Genomic DNA, 20513 nt, shown 5'->3' with positions numbered 1-20513 from the left:
AAGGGGACAGAGATGTGAGTATGCGTGGCCGGCTTGTTAATAATATAATATAATAATAATAATATGGTTATAAAAGCACTTGCTGCCTCCTTCCAGGCCTCCAACAATTTTCGGCAACAATAAAAATGTCATGATAACTACAGTCGTTAATGTTCTTAGTAGAGAGAGATGGAGTTTTGTCTAGTGGAAGTTTTGACGCATGGAAAGGAAGTGCAGATGGTTAATGTGCTTGCTGCAAAGAACATGTACCATACAGATCACAAAGTGCACATAATATAAATAAGTCAGTGGGTTACTGCTTATGTCAGAGAGACCCTATTGCTACTTGCAGTTAATAAGTTAAAATCCTAAAATAGAACAGTGAGCTATTAACTGTCATGTAAAAGCTGCATGCAAACTGCAAGGTATAAATTAGGGAGTTATGGTTTGTTCCCCAGTCTTTGATTATCCTAATGTTACAAAAAAGGGTTCGTTTGGGTAGAAATCAATTCTGATTATTAAAGAGAACCCCCAACCATGGTATTACATTTTAAATTCTGAGTTTGTGTTTCTCCAGACCGATCACTATTAAACTATGCTGCCTACTAGTATAGTTGTCATGTGACTCCTACCCCTTGTAGTCCTTTGTCTTATGTAACATTTTCTATACAGTGATTTACACAAGTATGATTGATTGTCTCTGTGTAATATGTGTGATGTAAAGTGCTCTGACACCCTACACTGGTTTTAGTGGTGCTGTAAATTACCGGAAACGTTATTATTTTTACATTTTTACACATGCTAACATTCTCTGCAAAGATTTGTCCTTATTAGTACCAGTGGAACATACAACTGCAGCAGTGGGAAAGGTGACCAGTCAACCTTTGCAAATGGCCCTCCACTTCACAGCAGCACAAGTCACATTTTTTGGTAACTTTTGATCCGTTTGAACTATAAACAATGTATTAGTTGAAATCTTCAGTTAATGCAGCAGATGATGTATTATGTGGCAAATATGGCAGAGCCATAATTATGTGGAAAAAATTTGCAAACTAGGATATTTTGCCATTCATGTTTGAACTGCTCTTGTGGAAAAGGGAGAAGTGCTGATGACAGAAACTCCATGGCTGGGAGACAATGGCTTCTGATTCCACTTTTAACGATATTTGGGACAGTCTGTGATTGGAAACATATCCCACTTTGTAAATGTATTTTTACATCAACAACTCATTTTAAACCATAAATAAACATGTGTATCCATTGGTTAAATTAAATAACGTAATAAGCTGTAACCGGTTAGTGAAATTGGAAACAAATACTACAAATTTGAATATTTTGCTCTTTCTGCCACACCTCTGACTCTGCCCGCTGACCCAATCCACAGGTTATTCCTACCCTCCGATTCTCCGCCCACAGTTCCCCTACCCCTCCCCCTACTTCAGCCACTGGCCTAAGTATGTGTGTCCACAGCTTGCACTGCCCAAGGCAGTATGGTACCTGTTGTGTGTGCGCGTGTGAGTGGCAGATGGGGTGCACTGCAGTTGCTGGCTCTATTCCAGTTTGTGTCCAGGGGAAAGGGGTACTACCTATGCCAATGTGATATCTGTGATACCAGTGTGGTACCCGTTCTCTCTACTGGGGTGACGCGCACACTGGTGCTGCCTGTAAAGTGTGAGTGTGTGTGTTACGGTTTGTCTTTCTAGCATGGCTGATGTCCATGTGGGCTCTGTTGTGCGTGCCTAACTGAAACTTAAGAACACTGCTCACAATACAAAAGCCAATTCAGCGGGTATTGTAATTGTTTGCTATTATTCCAGAAAACGGTTGATCTCCAATGGTCTTTGGGCTCAGTATTTATAACAGTGTCTGCCCTATGGCCAATTGTTTATGTTGTTTACTTTGCAATTTCTTCCAGCAGAAGATGTATTTTTCAGTTAAGCTTGTATGTCTCGCGGTGTGGTAATAAGGCAACTTAACAGGAGAGGGTAGGGTGTTGGCTCAGAACCAATGAGTCAGTCATATCCTGACCGATACTCTGCCCATGCCCACAGAGATGTGCCTTCTCACCATGTCCGCAAGCATGCCTCTTGTCCCTTACCATCTCCTACACTTGCTTCTGCTCCCAGGAGCGTAGCTTCACGGTGGGTGTTTGGGGTGTTACACCCTCCGCAAAAAAAAAATCTGTAGTAAATTGTTGGGAACAGTTGCTTTCCGTCGGGTATGGTGGTGTCTGGCTGATTTCACCTACGATTTTTACATGCACACAGACTAAAACACACACACACACACACACACACACACACACACACACACACACACACACACTCTCTCTGTCCTCTCTCCTTGGAAGTTCTTTAAAATGTTTTGTTATTTTACAAATTATTTTGTTTTATGTACCACTAACAATCCGCACTGCTCTCCATTTCCACTGCCCTTTAAACACCGCCCACACCACCCTTATGTCCTGCTTCTCATATCATGTATGTTAACAAGATATGCCAGCATGCTTGTTGGGAAATCTGAAGCTCACACTGCTCCGGTTTTACAGACCAAGCTATGCCCCTGTCTGCTCGCTTTTCAAAATTCTTCCAGATTCTTACCTGTTTGCCACCAAGTATCCACGATGGGACAGCGGCTCTCACCGACCACTCGAAAATACCACTCCCAGGCCTCTGTGTTGATGGGTTCGCCAACTGCAAGGGGAAGTTGGAAGTTTGTTTTTTAATGAAGAACTCGGTCTATTGTAGCCAACTGAGAACAGAGTGAAATGCTACATTACCCAAGAGTTAGGCTGTGAACCTATCTGAAGTGAACCTGAACAATGCTTTAGGTTGCTGACTATCGAGTGTACATAAACACAGTTTGTCAAATGTGGTATCCGATGCTACCTAGAATGGTCATTGTCTATCAACTTTTCGTGATAAGCTGTCAAGAAAATACACGTACCCAGCGATTCAGTGACTCACCTTCCCATGTCACGTCTTAAACAATGGGTTTGTTAGGTGAACATACTATCATTTACTGGGGTAGGGGTTTTTGAAGGATCAAACAAGGGTTTCATGGAGTTTGATGAATGGTCTTCCCATAATGCATCCAAAGCACGGTTCTTGATGGCTGACCTTTCTATAACCCACTCACGCCAGGGACGTTGATGAGTGAATTTCCCATAATGCATCTAAAACAATGATTTAAAGGCTGCTTTTGTCATCATGTAACGAGGAATTATTTTGATGGATGACTTCCCCCAATGCACCTGAAACTATGTGTTTGATATCTGACCTCTCAATTCCATACCTGAGGGTTTGATGTGATGATCTTCCCATAATGTGTCTGAAACAATGAGAATAATAACTGATTTCCCCATAATGTACTCGCGCACGGGGCCTCATAAAGCACCTCTAACCAGGTGATCAATTGCCGATCTTTTCATGGCACACCCAAGCTAAGTGAACAATTTCTGATCTCTACATAGCACACACCCAAGCTAAGAGGTTTGAAGGATGACAACCACAGAATGCACCTTAAATGGTAAGTTTGATCTCTACGTAACATACCTGAGCCGAGGGTTTTGATGGATGATCTGTCGTGTTTCTTCACCCATTCATCTCCGTACTTCAGCAGCCAGCGGATGGCTGTTGGCGCTGCATAGAACTGGTTGATTCCTAAACGCTCCACGGTTTCCCAGTATCTCCCTGAAAGATGAAACTGAACAAGTCACTGCTAGGCCAACTGCAAACATGTGTCACAGTAACTAATTGTTTCTAATAGATTACAGCTGCGGAGGACTTAACTGAAATGTCAATAGAATTAGTAGCTTTGCAGATAAAAGGTTACGTGATATATTGCCTAATAGGATTTGTTGTTCACCTTGACGGATACCTACAGGGAACCTGTTAATTCCTTACCTGAGATATTAAGACTCTCAGCACAATACCAAGAATTCACAGTGGAAGACTAAAGGCAATGACAGCGGGTGAAAGCACATTCTGCTGCAAAGTTGAAGTGGACTTGTCCTGCATCAAAGTATACAAAAAAAGAGATGGAGGATATGCTCTCTGCCACTGGTAATTACATGGGGCTGAATCCCTGTTCATCGTTATTTTGTACACCATGCCACCTCAGTTTGGACCTAGTGACATGCAAATCAGTCTTGACCCTGCTCCAATGGGAACAGTCCAGCCCGAACTGCCAGACCAGATTCTTCCTGAACTGGAACACAAGCAACCCAGTACTGGTTTCGCACTATAGGGGTTATCAGCCAGGTATAGCTTGGTTCCAGAGACACAGTGTGCAGGGGAGCCACGTCTGGGCTCACCCGTCCCACTTAGGGCGGCACACTAAAGTGTACAAAAAATGATGGAGGGAATGCTTGAATTAATCTTAGCTACTGGTAATTACTCGGGCTGCATCCCAGTCCATCGTTAATTTGCAAACCAGGAAACCTCAGTTTGGATCCAGCCATATGCAAATCAGTCTCAACCCTGCTCCAATGGGAACAGTCCAGTCCGAACTGCCAGGCAAGCTCCTCCTTGAATTTGGAATACAAGTAGCCCACGGCCGGTTTTGCATTATTTAGGGGTCATAAGCCAGGCATAGTTGGGTTCTAGTGATATTGTAATTTTAACCCCAGTGAAAGCAGAAAATCTCCAAGCATCGATGGGAATTGCTATATTTTACCAGCTGCCTTAGCAGGGTTATAACTTATGTCACGTTGGGAGAGGAAAAGTCTTCAGCGTGTATAATGGTATTTATTTTGCTTGTTTTGGTCTCTTGGTTACCATGATACCTAAGAAGTTGTGTTAATTGTGGTAAGATAAAGCAGTTCTTTTTCTGTATATGCTAGCTGTCATGGCTTACTCATGCCTTATTGTTAGGGTGACCAGATACTGAAAACCACAAACGGGGTATTCTAAAGAGAAGTAGGACTACAATTTTACTCGAAAGAGGAGCATAGATTGGCTTAACTGACAGTGCTTACCAAAAAAGAAAACACAGACACTAGTGGCACAGTTTCATCTGTTATTTAAAGTGCTTTGTGATTAAAGTTGCTAATTAATCCAGCACTATAATACATAAAAATTGCCACCCACTGAATTAGTCGACCCTCTCCGAAATCTGGTACATACGTTAAATTTACTGGAAGCTCCCAGGACAGATGGTGAAAAACAGGGACTGTCCTGGCAAATGTGGGATGCCTGGCCAGCCTATGTAATGTGCTGCACAGATGAGTGCTAGCTTTACAGTTTAAGCTTCGCCTTACCAGGGTTGGGGTACACTGGGATGCTCTCAAAAAGCACTGTGGTGGCACCATTGCAGAGAGGACCATAGACTATGTAGCTATGTCCAGTGATCCAGCCGATGTCTGCAACACAACCAAACACATCTCCATCGTGGTAATCGAAGACGTACTATGGGCGACAAAAGAAGATACACAGTATTATTTAATTTTACAATCTGTAGGTGAACACACAATTTGAGATCTTTTTTTATTTTTATTGTATTTAGCTATTTTAGCAGTGACTCTGCTATTCAGCAAGAATACATACCTATACAACAAGGGTAATACAAAGCTACCAATAGAACTTTCCACAGTCCCCCATGTAGCTCACAAAAGTTGTTACACAGCCCAGAGACCCTTAATGTACCTGCCAAGTGCCCCCATTAAGCCATCATAGACAAGACGAGAGATGCTGCCCGTTATAGTCCCGCCTCCCCACCTTCATCCTACATATCTCATCAATAGACCCCAAGGGTAGACAGCAGTGCACTTATGTGCATGTTTGCACACCCCCTTCTTTCCCCCAAAGTAGATGATGTTTTCACTCTCCCCACACTTGTAATTTTCACCTGGGTTTTTATTTCAGGTAATAATAAATAACTATGAAAGGACCCAACAATTACATGTTGGCCCTTCCAATCAAACCACGTCTGAAAATCCTCTGTGGTTTATTCACCATTTCATGTTATTAACATCTTATCCTCCCCTTCTGCCTCGCTCTGTGGTCGTAGTTGTGCTCTGATGTCTGACGCCAAAAGTCTACTAAGTGTTAATCCATCAAGAGGACCAAGGAAGCGATCCTCTGACATCAGATGAATGGAGAAGACTACAATGACTCTGCATGGTTGAGGCATACATTGTGTGCATGAGGGGCAGGTGACTATTAATCCAAGCTCTCCACCTTATGCACCTTCAGCCAAATCCTGCAGAACTTGACTCTAGCTACTGGGACTCTGTGGCTGGCTGCTGCTGCCTGTTTTGAGCCTGGAACTATTGCAAGTCAGCAAGGGCTTTGGCAATTTCTGACGTGTAGTGAGTGACCCAAGGCCTGATTAGCACAGGGTCTAGGAGCAGTACATGAAGTTCACGGCTGGAGATCGCTGCCAGCCGGCCTCCTGCAGCGAAAGAAAGGCGAGGGCCATGCCTGTGCTTCATCACCCCTAGGAGAGCCACACCATGGATCCCAGCATCAATTAACTCCAGTGCTATCACTTGCGGGCCATGTGGTAGCTCTGCGCATCATTACCAGGTCTGCTTGGACCTCATCTCTATCCACTAGTACGACCTACTTTCTCTCATTACAAAACAGTAGGTCGACTCCTGATAGCATTAGTAATAATTGTATCTGCTGGTATCTATTACAACCCTTTAGGGTTCGCTTTACTAACATTTCTTTCAAATGATTTGCCAAATCGAATCTACATATTTCTTCTTTCTAAAAATAGCTCAACTCGGCAACCAAAGACCTTGGCAATGTCCTTATCCTGAAATTTATCTCCTCATAACAATCTGAGTCACGTGCTTTGCTGTTAATGAAATACTGCATCTTGCGTGCATCAATTTCAAGATGGCCTCTTAATTTACCAACACACATGAGCAGATGTGCAGGCGGCTCCAGAGACAACCGGTCATTTATCAAAGGCAGCCCTCTAGGGGCGCGGAGGCAACAGCGGCAGCAGGTGTACCACGAAGATGCATCTCCCAGCCCACAGCAACCTGCCCCACCACAATGTTGCAGGCAGAGGCTGCACACTTCACAGAGGACACTGGGACAACAAGGGGGCTGGGTAGATAGCAATAGAAGGAGGGTTAACATTGGCAATAACATGGCATAGGAGCGGGGGAAGTAGAGCGTCTACAGCAGCAGAAGGCAACAGCCAGAGTGGCATTGAGTCTTGCTGTTAGGGAGTGATGCCGAACCTCCAGCAGTATCACTTCCAACCCCAGCAACACGTGCATTTGCTGGATTAACCAAATATTCACCTTCCATAGGCAGCAATGGGTCTTCCGCTGTGGCGGAGAAGCGTCTGCTACTGCTTCACAGCAGTGCCAATTTTAGAAATATAAAATGATAATAACTCAGTTATTATAATTTTATGGTTCGTGTCTGTTTGCGTTGCGGGTGGGTGGGTGGTGCTGCTCTGCTTTGGGTACAGGGAAGGAGTGGTTTGCCCACTCTTAAGTGCGCAGTGACTATTTGGTCGGCCCTTTCGGCCGTCCAAACCAGTCATTCACACTTCCCTGTTCTCCATGCAGGTGGCAATACAGCCTGCATGGAGAACATGCCCACCCCACCAGCCCCTGGCTGAGAGCCGTGTCACAGCGCTCAGAACAATCACAACACTGCATTGCGATTGGCTATGGGGAGGGAGTCTGGCTACCTGCTTCCTGTTTCTGCCGAAAGCCAGAGAGCAGAAGCCGAGAAGACGCGGGACCCAGCCTCAAGGTAAGTTTTTTTTATTTTCATCCTCCCCATCCCTCTGTGTGACACCCCCAAGTGACACCCCTGCACCCCTCCCCGCTGCCCCCACGCGCCCCCGTGCCCGCCCACGAGCCATGCCAGCCACCCTGTCCATAGGAAGATGGCTAAGGCCATTTGCATAAAATGGATGAATGTACTGCAGTGCTCCAAAAGGATGTATTGTGATGAACGTGACATTTAGACATATGCAGACAACATTAGTAGGTTAGAAGAGGGTGTATTGTAAGCTAAATAGATACATACCTGACCCCACCAGAAGCATATGTAGATGGTCAGCCCTGTTCTTCTGGCTTAACAGCCCTCCAAGGAACCCTCATAACCATGACATTCCAATACATCATTGGGTAACCTCACAAGCAGTACACTGCACAAAACATGCTGCTATTATAACCACGACAAAACCACACACATTGGCCAGACGAGCATGAGTAAATGGTAGAACACACAATACAGCTACGTCGCTATGACAGACTATTCATAATCCCATCCACGTCGCCATTGTTGAGATGCTGAATAGCATGTAAACATACAAAAGTGCATAGTTATATTAGGAGAGGGTTTATTGCAAGGTAGATAGGCACATGAATGACCCCATCAGGAGAAGGTTTACTTAGATGATCAGCCCTGCTCCTTCTGATTCAAAGACTCTCCAGGGAACCCTTGGGACCCTGACACTGCATCACATCATGCGGTAACCTGTAAACAGGACACCACAGGATGCTTCACCATACAACAGAAGAATACGAAATAGAATGTAGGTATTTTTTGTGATGAGTCCACCAAGTACTTCCTGTTGATGGGTCTATTTCGTGAAAAAACGCTCCAATAATTCCAGTCTAGTGGTGCTAAGGTGCATGCGCAAAGACCATAGGAAGCATCTTCGCCATCTTTTTTTTGTTGTAGAGTTTTATACAGCGCGAACTAGACCCTAAGATATCGGGTATCAGAGCGCTTTACATGAGCACCACTTTTGTTACACAGACATATTCTTTTTTGTTAGGCATAGGGAGATTCAGTGATTTGCCCAGAATTCCAGGATGTTGAGAGTCGTTGCAGAGACTCGAACCCAGTTCCCCAGCTTCAAGGTCGACCGCTCTAGCCGTAAAGCTACATCCTCTCCCCATTTGAAGTGGTCTGACCCAATCCATCTCTAGAGTCATACAAGACTTGCCCAGGAGGGATCATTTTGGAAGCAGAACAAAGACACTGCCTGCTGACACCTATAACCGCGAGAACATCCTGTAGTGTAGTTCCTATTATCCCAATAGGCTCTGCGCATTGGAATAATACCTTCAATAGTATAGGCCTAGACCAGACGTTAACTAGGTCTACTACTGTCGATATTAGACTTAAAGTTTTGGGTTTGCCAGCTAGCTCAGAGTTCACTCGAAACTTTCTCGAATAGGCAAGGAGGAGTTGAACCTCCCTGGATAGACAAGAAGGGATTTAGTTTCTGACAACCATAGAACATGACAACTTTGCTCTCCCCTAATCAAGAGTGTATCTCGAGAGTCGTGTGAACAAAAGGCAATTTATTTTACTCAGTCAGTACGTGCATTCTTAGTCTCATCAGACTGTAGAGAAAAGGAAGAGACGGGCGTGTTCAATAAAAGATGTTATTTATTGATCAGTCTCTTTTCTCATACAAGAGAAATGGATCGATATTATTGCAATACTTATGGTTAAGTAAAGTGCATACATTAAAAGCAGAAGTATAAAATAATACTGTAAAAACATTGATATGGTTTCTAAGCCATATGAAGGTTTAAAATGAATAAGATATATTACATACACATATACATTTGACTACTCGTACTCAACTGGTGTTTCTAACTACGCCTACCCCGTGTACCTGACCTAAGTCTAATGCGTGGGCGGGAATGGAATATGCTACTTACCAGTATGCATCTGTTCTTGGCATAGAGGGCTGCAGAGTGGTACATTTATGAATAGATCGCCATCTGGTGTTGGGCTCGGATGATTGCACTTTGTTTTTCTTCTGGAGAAGTCTTTTTCGTCATAGATGACTCCTCCTCTCGGTGTTAGTGCGCATGGGCATCGACTCCATCCTTAGATTGTTTTGCCATAGTAGGGTTAGATGGAGTAGTGTAGTATAGTACATAAAGATATGCCCATGTAAGTGTATCTAAATAAGATAATGTTGGGACAGACACAGGTTTCCGGGGAGGCAGGGAGGGCATGTACCACTCTGCAGCCCTCTATGCCAAGAACAGATGCATACTGGTAAGTAGCATATTCCGTTCGAGGCATATGGGCTGCAGATGGTACATTTATGAATAGATTGTAAAGCAGTTACCTCCCTAGCGGTGGTCACCAGTGTCTGTCGCAACTGTTTGAAATAGAGTTTTTAATACAGCCTGGCCCACTCTGGCTTGTTGTGCAGCCTGTACATCAACACAGTAGTGCTTTGTGAATGTATGTGGTGTAGACCAAGTTGCTGCTCTACATATGTCATCTAGGGGAATGTTCCCTAAGAATGCCATAGATGCTCCTAGTTTTCGTGTAGAATGAGCTCTAGGAGGAACAGTTAATGTTCTCTTTGCTTTAATGTAACATATTTGTATACATCTTACAATCCATCTAGCGATGCCTGCTTTAGAGATAGGATTGCCCTTATGTGTTGGGGAAAATGCTACAAATAGTTGTTTAGTTTTCCTGAAGTTTTGTGTTCTTTCTATGTAGTACAAACTGGCTCTTTTGACATCTAGTGTATGTAGAGCCCTTTCTGCCACCGTCTGTGGCTTTGGAAAGAAGACTGGTAATTCCACTGGCTGATTGATGTGGAATGCTGAAATTACTTTAGGCAAGAACTTTGGGTTTGTTCTAAGAACCACTTTATTCTGGTGTAACTGTAGGAATGGTTCTTGTATCGTCAATGCCTGTAATTCACTTACTCTCCTGAGTGAGGTAATGGCTATAAGGAAAGCCACCTTCCATGTAAGGAATTGTATTTCGCACCTATGCATAGGTTCGAAGGGTGGCCCCATTAGTCTGGTGAGTACTACGTTGAGGTTCCAGACTGGGGAAGGTGGTAATCTTGGTGGAATGACTCTTTTAAGGCCTTCCATGAATGCTTTTATCGCTGGTACTCTGAACAGTGATATGTGTTGCCTGTTTTGTAGGTACGCTGCTATAGCTGCTAGATGTACTCTGATAGATGTGTACGCTAGATTACATTGCTGTAAGTGTAATAAGTAGCAAATAATCTCTTTTGTTGACACGTCCAGAGGGTTGATATTGTTATTAGTACAGTGTATAGCAAACCTCTTCCACTTAGCTGCATAGCATGCTCTGGTGGTTGGACGTCTCGCTTGTTTAATTATCTCCATGCAATTTGGGGGTAGATCTAAGTACCCAAATTCTAGGATTTCAGGAGCCAGATCGCTAAGTTCAATTGAGTTGGGTCTGGGTGCATTATTTCTCCATGGTTCTGTGTAAGGTGCATGGGTAGAATTCGTAGCTTTTGATGTGGCACTTGTGAGAGTTGCAGGAGCGTGGTGAACCACGGCTGTCTTGCCCACGTGGGTGCTACTAGTATCATGGTCATTGAATGTTGTTGCAGCTTCCTGACCACTAATGGGATTAGTGGGAGAGGGGGAAAAGCGTATGCAAATTTGTTGGACCAATTTATCCATAACGCATTGCCCTGCGACAGGTGATGTGGATACCTGGACGCGAAGCTTTGGCATTTTGCGTTCTGATGAGTGGCAAAGAGGTCTATCTCTGGTTGTCCCCATCTTTGGAAGAATGGCTGCAGTATTTGGTGGTGCAGTTCCCATTCGTGTATTTGTTCCGACTGTCTGCTTAAGATGTCTGCTATCTGGTTTTGGACTCCTGGTAGGTGTTCGGCTAACAGATAGACGTTTTGAGGAATGGCCCATCTCCAAATTTCCTGTGCTAGTCTGGATAGTTGGAGAGAGTGCGTCCCCCCCTGTTTTTGAATATAATACATTGCTGTCATGTTGTCTGTTCTGATCAGGACTGCTTTGTTGGTAACATGTATTTGGAAGGCTTTCAATGCTAGAAACACTGCTAGTAGTTCTAGATGATTGATGTGCAGTCTTCTTTCCTGCACACTCCACCTTCCTTGTACTGTGTATTTGTCCATATGTGCTCCCCATCCGGTGAGCGATGCGTCCGCTGTTATTGTCACCTGTGGAATTGGTTCTAGGAACGACCGCCCCTTGGCAATGTTTGTTATGTTCCACCACTTCAGAGAGCGGTGTGTGCGGTCGTCTACCAACACCAGATCTGTAATCTGCCCTTGAGCCTGATTCCACTGTGTCGCTAAGCATTCTTGTAGCGGACGCATTTGTAGTTTGGCATATGGTATTAGCAGTATGCAGGATGACATCATCCCTAATAGCTGCATGAACACTCTTGCTGGTAGTGAGTGTTGTGGCTGAAATCTTTGAATGACTGTAAGCATTGTTTGGATCCTGACTGGGTTGGGGTACACTTTGGCTTTTTCTGTGTCTATAGTAGCCCCCAGATATTGTTGAACCTTGTTTGGTTGTAGGTGTGACTGTGTAGTTCACCGTGAACCCTAGCTGGTGTAGTAGCTGAATTGTCTTTTGTGTGTTTTGAAGACATTCCTCTTGTGACCTGGCCTTTATTAGCCAGTCGTCCAAGTATGGGAAGACATGAATTTGTTGTCTTCTTAGGTGAGCTGCCACCACTGCCAGGCATTTTGTGAACACCCTTGGTGCCGTTGTGACACCAAACGGAAGGACTTTGAACTGATAATGTTGTCCTTCTACCACAAACCTGAGGTATTTTCTGTGGGCTTTGTGAATCGGGATATGAAAGTAAGCGTCTTTTAGATCCAGTGTAGAAAGAAAGTCCCCTTTCTTCAGTAAAGGCAGTACTTGTTGGAGCGTGACCATGTGGAAATGTTCCGAATTTATGTATGCGTTGAGAGGTCTTAGGTCCAGTATTGGCCTTAGAGACCCGTCCTTTTTGGGAATTAGGAAGTATAGGGAGTATACTCCCGTTCCTTGTTGGTGCTGTGGAACTTTCTCTATGGCATGCTTTTCTAGCAGGGATAGTACTTCTTGTTTTAACAGTGTCAGGTGATCTTGTTTCATTGGACGCTGTTTGGGGGGGATGTTTGGTGGGGTAGCTGTGAGTTCTAGGCAATAACCATGTTGGATAATTTGTCTCACCCACCTGTCTGATGTGATGTTTTCCCAGACAGGTAGGAACTGTGATAGGCGTCCCCCGACCGGTGTTATATGGTCTGGGGGGAGCTGTATGAAGTCACTGTTTTGGGGTTGGAGAGTTGCGGTTGTTGTTGTTTCCGCGACCTCTACCCTTGTTGTTGTTACCCCTGTATCCACCTCTAGAATTACCTCTGGGTGATGTAGGTGTAAAAGAGGTTTGCTGCTGGCTTGTACCCGTATTTTTGGATCCTCCTCTATAGGTGGATCTACGAAAGGAACCTCTTTGTGTCGGCTGTTGCAATGCTCCCATTGATTTAGCCGTTTCGGTATCCTTCTTCATCTTTTCTAGGGCCTCATCTGTCCCTGTGCCGAAAAGTGTTTTCCCATCAAAAGGTTGGTTCAGTAACGATGTTTGTACTTCTTGTTTGAACCCTGATACTCTGAGCCATGCATGTCTCCTTAACATAATGCTTGTGTTTGTAGACCTTGCTGCAGTGTCTGCCGCGTCTAGGGCGCACTTTATTGAAGTGTTAGTAATTAACTTCCCTTCTTGTATGAGTTGATCTGCCCTCTTTTGATGTTCTTTAGGGAGATGTGTGATGAGTTTTTCTAACTCATCATAATGCGCTCTGTCGTGCCTTGCAAGTAGTGCTTGCGTATTAGCTATGCGCCAGCTGTTTGCCGCCTGAGATGCCACTCTCTTGCCAGAGGCATCTATTAGTTTAGACTCTTTGTCAGGAGGTGGAGCTTCTCCTGTAGATAAAGAGTTTGCTCTCTTACGAGCGTTTGTGACCACTAATGAGTCTAGAGGAATTTGCCCTTTAATGTATATTGGGTCTTTTGGAGCTGCCCTATATTTTTTATCGATTCTTGGGTTCAATACCCTAGCCCTCACTGGGTCTTTGAATATCTCTGATGTATGACTGAGAAGGCCCTTAAGCATTGGTAGTGTTCCTGATGTTCTTTGTGCAGTAGGTAGTGTTTCTAATAAGAAGTCCTCTATTTGAGGTTCTGCATGTAGTTCTACCTTATGATATGTTGCTGCTCTATTAATGAGTTGTGCAAAACCAGTATTGTCATCAGGAGGTGAAGGTTTTGAGGGATACAATTCAGGGTCGTTATTATCTGACCCTACATTATACTCTTCCCATGGGTCTGCCTCCTCTGGGATTGTGTCTTCATCATCCCCAGGGTGTTCCCCCTCCCCTGTGTCACTCTCTACATCTGTTGTAGGTGTAGATGGTCGTGTGGGAGGAATATTTGGCCTATTGTGAGGAAGAGGAGAAGATGATGTGTGTCTAGGTTTGGGAGAAGAGGGAGGAGTTGTATTCGTCCCCATTGTTCTCTTCTTCGGATGAGTCTTGTCGTCCGAATGTTCATTCTTCCTCTTTTTAGGTAGTTCTGTGACTACCTTGCCAGTCTTTGGGTCAATAAACAGAGTCTTTTGTTTAGGATCAGTCCCGTGTTCCTGTGTCGGTACCGCAGTTTTCGGGTCCGAAAGGTGTTTTTTCTTTTGAATGTCCATTTGTATTTTCGGTACCGAGATTTTATTCGGATCCGATTTCTTCGGTATCGAAGATGTCCCCGGTGTCGAGGGTGTTTTCGATGCCGAAACGTGCTTCGGTGTCGACATGGACTGCTTCGACTTCGAGCTTTCCTTGACTTGGAGCTTCGGTGTCGATGTGGTCCGTTTATCGGAATCGGAACCACCGTGATGGGAGACCGAGTGTTTCGGTTTCTGTTTCGTTGCCGGGCTCGAAGGCGGGGCGTTGGAAACTTTTTTCGGTTGTCTGACCGGGCTCGAGGGCGGGGTCGACACCGTGCGGGGTCTGTTCTTTGGTAAAGGGACGTCGTCACTCACGGTTTGTTGGACGTCGATTTCCTCGACGTCGGACTCGTCCACTTCAGACCCCGCCTCGTCGGCCTCTTCTTCCTCCTCTTCTGGGTGCTGGTCCTCGAACAGCTCCGGGATTGCTTGTGACTGCATTCTCGATACCTCGTGTCTTCGGGCTCGACGGTTTCTAATCGTCGATTTTGAAGAGAACGCTGCACAGGCCTCACAGTCCCTGGATTCGTGTTCAGGGGACAAGCAGAGGTTGCACACCTCGTGTAGGTCCTTGTGTGGGAACTTAGCACCACACGTTGGACATTTTTTGAATGGAGTCCTTTCCATGGACCCCGGGCTGGACTACGTCGAGTTTCTCGTAGTCGTAGTCCTTCGAACCGCGTCGGTATGGAGGGAAGTCGCGTTCGATAACAATACCGTCGATTTGGAAAGGAATACGCGCCGGTTATAACCTTTGTTGAAGTCGGTCCGGAGCGCTTCGATCCTCATCCGAACCCGATGGCGGAAAAAAACAATCTAAGGATGGAGTCGATGCCCATGCGTACTAACACCGAGAGGAGGAGTCATCTATGACGAAAAAGACTTCTCCAGAAGAAAAACAAAGTGCAATCATCCGAGCCCAACACCAGATGGCGATCTATTCATAAATGTACCATCTGCAGCCCATATGCCTCGAACAGAAAGTTACAGTTTAAGTTAAGTTTGTTTTGCCAAGTGACTGACTAAAGAATTCTCTGTGAGGGGTTATTCAGTTCTGTACCTGGAATCTAGGATGGATGAGGGATGGTATCTCTCGTCTCGATATTCCAGGCTGCCTGCGAGGGCTACCCGGAAGCGCCGGAGCTGGATTTCTCGGCAGGAGAATAGACAGCTTCTCGTTCTCAGCGCGTCAGGAAGGCGGGGCTGCGCCAGCGGGGTCTGCTCTGCTCTGGGCTTCGGCAAGTCTGGCTGCTCCGATCTCGTCACCACCGCGTGTGTTTGCATAGGGCAATATCGGTAATATTTATACCTTTAAGGTGCCGAGATTGACGTAAGGATGGACATAGATACGTCAATAAGGATGTCATACGACCAGGTCGTTAGCACATTCTTTTGCTGAAGTTCTCGGTGAAATCAAAACAATGGCCGCAGGGTTTTTCCCAGGTTGTCATAGGTTTGATTTGTTTTGAGAACTCCGTATGCCTTATCAGGGCTGGAGGAATATCGCTTGTCTAATTAGATGGCAAGCGTTATGACCTAATCAGATAACACGTTCCTGTGCCGCAGTGTGGCTTTATCAGATAACGGTTCCTGCATCATGGGGGTTTTCTGCCTCATGGGATGGCTGCTAGTTAACTTGTTAGTTTGTTAACCAGAATAGGGTCAGGAATAGGGGGATCGATACAGAACCTATAGGAATACATCACATTCCCAGTCATTTTAAAAAGGGCCCTTTTTTTCTGGATTTTTAGGGAAATAACTGTGCACCAACATTGGGAGTGCCTTTGAGGTACTCGGTCTGCTCATTTGTGGGATTTGCACTGACTTCCTATAAAAAAAGAGACTTCTGTTTAAGACCCTTGTTTTGGTTCACAGGGCCTTTAACTAGACTGGAGCCAGATATCTTAGGGCAAAAATTAGTTTCTACGCTCCTTCCAAATGTCTTCGATCTGCCAATGCTTTTTTGGCAAAAATTCCTTAGATCTTATGAGCTAGTGCGGGAGGCAGATCCTCCTATTTTCTAGGGCCATCTGCCTGGAATAAACTGGCTCCTGAACTTTGGGTCATTCCAGTTACATCCGTGTTCAGAAAGAAACTAAAGACATGGCTTTTAATCTAGCTTAAATCTGCATTTGTCCCGGTGTAGTGATGACAGTGCGCTATACAAATGCCCTTTCATTCATTAATTAGAAGACGGACATGGAAACCAATGGTGCAAGCACATGCGGGTTGTTGTACTGAAACATGTGGGTCATGGGACTGGGATATGTGCCTATGGAAAGAAGACTTCATTGAATGGAACACATATTCGTATATCTCTTGCGATGAGCAGATTCTATTTTATGTAGATTGTCCCACAATACTTAAATGAATTATTGAAATGCATATGGTGACCATCTGGGAGTGCCACCCTCTGATTTGGTAAACATGCAGACAACTCGCTGTGGTTAACTACTGATGGAATGCATAGAAAGACGCCCAAAGCAGCACACTATGATTTAGAAATAAGCAAACCATGGTATGTTAGGTTTAGACCAGGTACATATTAATTTTCTGTGGGTGGTGTGCCAAGGCAAGGCCCTAAAATAGTGTTGTGCCTCAAAACATTGTTGTCAAGATTACCATTAGAATTGATCCCACAATTACTAATACCATTACATAGTGTAGCCTTGCTGGTGTAGTCTCACTTTTCTGTTTTCACGTCGTGCCTGCATTATAGTTCCACTTTTCTATATTATCCCACCTCTCCCTGTCTCTACAATCTCACTTTTCCATATTCTTAGTGTGTCCTCCTTCTATACCCTCCTTTTCCATATTCACCATGTCCTGCTGTACAGTGCACTTTTTCATACTCACTCACAGCCTTGTTTGTAGGTCTGGTTTGATAGCACAGATGTCGAATGACCTTATGTTCTCAACTTAGAAAATAACTTTCAGGAGTAGCCTAGGGCTGGACAAATCTACATGCATGATTACATACGCTAACATGGCACTGCTTGAAAGAATTGGGCTTTCTTTTAAATTCCTACAATGCCTTTATTTGATATGGAAGACTGCAACACAGCAACTTGCCTCGCCTCAGTGTTGAAATGCAAACGTGCGAGATGTACTAAAGCCGAGTAAACGTGTGCATGATACCCAAAATATCTTTGACAACTGTTTAAAAACTATGAATAGTGAAATATTTTTTTCTGGTTTGAACATATGGAAAGGCCTCTTGAAAAGCTCCGTTTCAAGGGTGCAAGTTATTACCCAGAGGCAGAGTCATGGAAGTAGCAGATGGATAAACTGGAGAAAATGTGTGTAGCTTTCTGTTTCCGGGTGCCAGATACATAGGATAAAAAAAATCGGCTTTATTAAGGCAGCTACATACACAACAGTTTTGTTTACTGTCGACTGCATGAGCAGTAGCAAAAAATAAAATGTTATTACGAGTGTCCTGATGCTGGAGAGGAGTAAAGATGTTATATGTGAGGCATCCGTGTAAATATCAGACAATGTTATTTAATCAGACGTTGTATGTGTTCTTTCACAATGTAAGCGAGCTTTCCAGAGCTCTCTTTCTTCTGTACTTATGAAGAGGCAAAGAGAACAGGACGTTCATGCACAGGGTACTACTGCTGACACTGGTATCACTGGCCTCGAATGTATGATGTTACAATGCATACATTTACAATGCATGCCTTGACAACGCAGTTTTTACAACGCATTCTTTTCCATAGCTTGCCATTACATCTTCAGAAACTACCTTTACAACACATTCCATTACATCGCATTATCCCTTTACAATGCATACCATTACAATGCATACCATTACATTGCATTTAAGATTAAGTGTTGGATAGTATAGGGGTAATAATTACTATTCTAACTCCATTGAGTGCAACAGTAGGGAAAGTGTTGGATAGTGTAGGGGTAAAAATTATCATTCTAACTCCAGTGATTGCAACAGTAGGGAAAGTGTTGGATAGTGTAGGGGTAAAAATTATCATTCTAACTCCAGTGATTGCAACAGTGGGGTAAGTGTTGGATAGTGTAGGGGTAAAAATTACTATTCTAACTCCAGTGAGTGCTCGAATGGGTAAGTGTTGGATAGTGTAGGGGTAAAAATTACTATTTTAACTCCAGTGAGTGCAACAGTGGGGTAAGTGTCAGATAGTGTAGGAGTACTATGCGTTGTAATGGTATGCGTTGTAATGGCTTGCGATGTAATACCTGCGTTGTAGAGACATGCATTGTAATGACATGCGTTGCAGTGACATGCAATGTAATGGCTACGTTGTAATGACATGCGATGTAAAGGATGTTGCGATGTAATGACTGCTATGTAACGGTAGTGCGATGTAATGACTGTGTTGTAAAGGTCGTTTCCCGTTTTGTTACCCAACTCAATGGTACTCATTTTATCAACCTCAGAAGGATGAAAGGATGAGTGAACCTGCCGGGATTTGAACCGGTGACCATGAGGTCGAACACAGGCCTCTACAGTAGACACATTAGTCCACTAAGCCACCAGACCCGGGTAAGGATAGTGCTCAACACTGAGTTACCACAAGTCTACTCCTGGACACCAGAGTCCACACTCCTGAGGAACTAGCAGCACAGCACTGCAGTTCCCCATCTTTTCCTTTGAACTAGGCCATCCCTGGGAACTCCACGGAAACATTCACAGCTAGCTGAAGTCTAGTGCCACTATGTAACACTGTTACAGTGCCTGAACCCCACTAAGTACAAACAGCTCCTTTACCAAGACCACTGGGGATTTGGTTAAACAAAGTTATGTGTTATACTTAGTTAGTTAAGGTGGTAGAAGGAGCCACTTTTTATTATGCAAAACTGTGTTCTAAACGCAACTCTTCATTAAGAGAAACTCTTTAAGAAGTATATGGATGTATAATGGATACGCTCAGGACTAGTGCATGGATTTTTAGCACACTGGGCAAAATACCATTTTGACGTTGGAGTGTCCACTGCACTTTTTCCCCACCATTGACATAGCCAATAAGGCTGTCTTCCATGTAATTAACAACATCTGTGTGTGTAACATGTCGACAGCATCTGTGAAAGTCTGTGTTTGCATGCTCATGCACGTTAAAGTCAAGCCTATTGGCTTTGGCAATGCTAGTTCAATTTCCACCCATTGTGTACTCCGGCTACAGCCTAATTTTTTCATACTGCACCCTGTGTCGTACCTCTGCATTTTCACTTTTTCTTATTCACTGTATAAGCTTTTCCAACACCGCCTCATTTTTCCATATTTTCCAACATATGCAACATCTACACATTGACTATACCTCACTGTGCCCTTCCTACAAAGCCTGTTTTTCCTATATGAACTTCTTTTTATATTTCCACCAGTCTCTTTTTCTCCTATTCACTCACCGTAGCCTTCTCCCAAACCCCCATTTGTTCTCTTTTTATCCTGCGGGTGAGTCTTTCCACCGCTTTTGCATTTTACTGCATTATACCATATCCCCTCCTACACAGATTAGTTTTTCGTTATTCGTTCTCCCTCTATGCCTTCCCACCACAGACTCATCATTCCATTTCAATCCCTTGTTCACTTCATTCACTGTCTCGATATTACATTTCTGCATCTTGTGCCCGTTCTCTACACCACGTTATTCCACACCCTGTTTTTTTTTTCCATGATGGCTCTGGCCGTCCTTGGAACCTGCTGTCATTCTAATGGAAAGTGCTGCACCAGGCCTCTGCAGAGGCTATATTTAGGGCGCTTGGCTCTCACCCAGGAAAAGACAGATAAACAGAGCTGAGAGAGCTTTGGAGTTTTGAAATACTCAAGTTCACTGTCGAGGACACGTGGGTGTACCGTCCACTTAAAAATTGCGAGTCCAATTCACAACTGCATTTTGTGGAACATAAAGTAGTATCACTATTTACTACAAAATGCAATTCACAAACCTACTGGTGTAAATCTCCTCCTCTCCTATGATTTCTGTGGGGATATCGCTACACATGTAAGTTTAGTTTACTACGTGTGGTAAATATGGGAGGAGCCACGGGTAGTGGTGGAAAAATGGGGAA

At 44.2% G+C, this 20513-nt stretch overlaps 1 protein-coding gene across 1 annotated transcript in view; it reads right to left on the bottom strand.

Moving 5' to 3' along the window:
• The window catches only part of LOC144781186 (acetyl-coenzyme A synthetase 2-like, mitochondrial), a 196545-nt gene that overhangs the window by 60576 nt on the left and 115456 nt on the right, over positions 1-20513 (bottom strand). Inside the window, exons 6-8 of the mRNA XM_078659876.1 lie at positions 5240-5387; positions 3534-3671; positions 2580-2672 (exon numbers count right to left, since the gene is read on the bottom strand). Of these exons, the coding sequence (XP_078516002.1) occupies positions 2580-2672; positions 3534-3671; positions 5240-5387 (379 nt within the window). The remainder of the gene's footprint in view (positions 1-2579; positions 2673-3533; positions 3672-5239; positions 5388-20513) is intronic.

Source organism: Lissotriton helveticus, chromosome 9 (genome assembly GCF_964261635.1).
Source record: "Lissotriton helveticus chromosome 9, aLisHel1.1, whole genome shotgun sequence".
Taxonomy (NCBI): Eukaryota; Metazoa; Chordata; class Amphibia; order Caudata; family Salamandridae; genus Lissotriton; species Lissotriton helveticus.
This window is presented reverse-complemented; position numbering and strand designations above follow the sequence as displayed.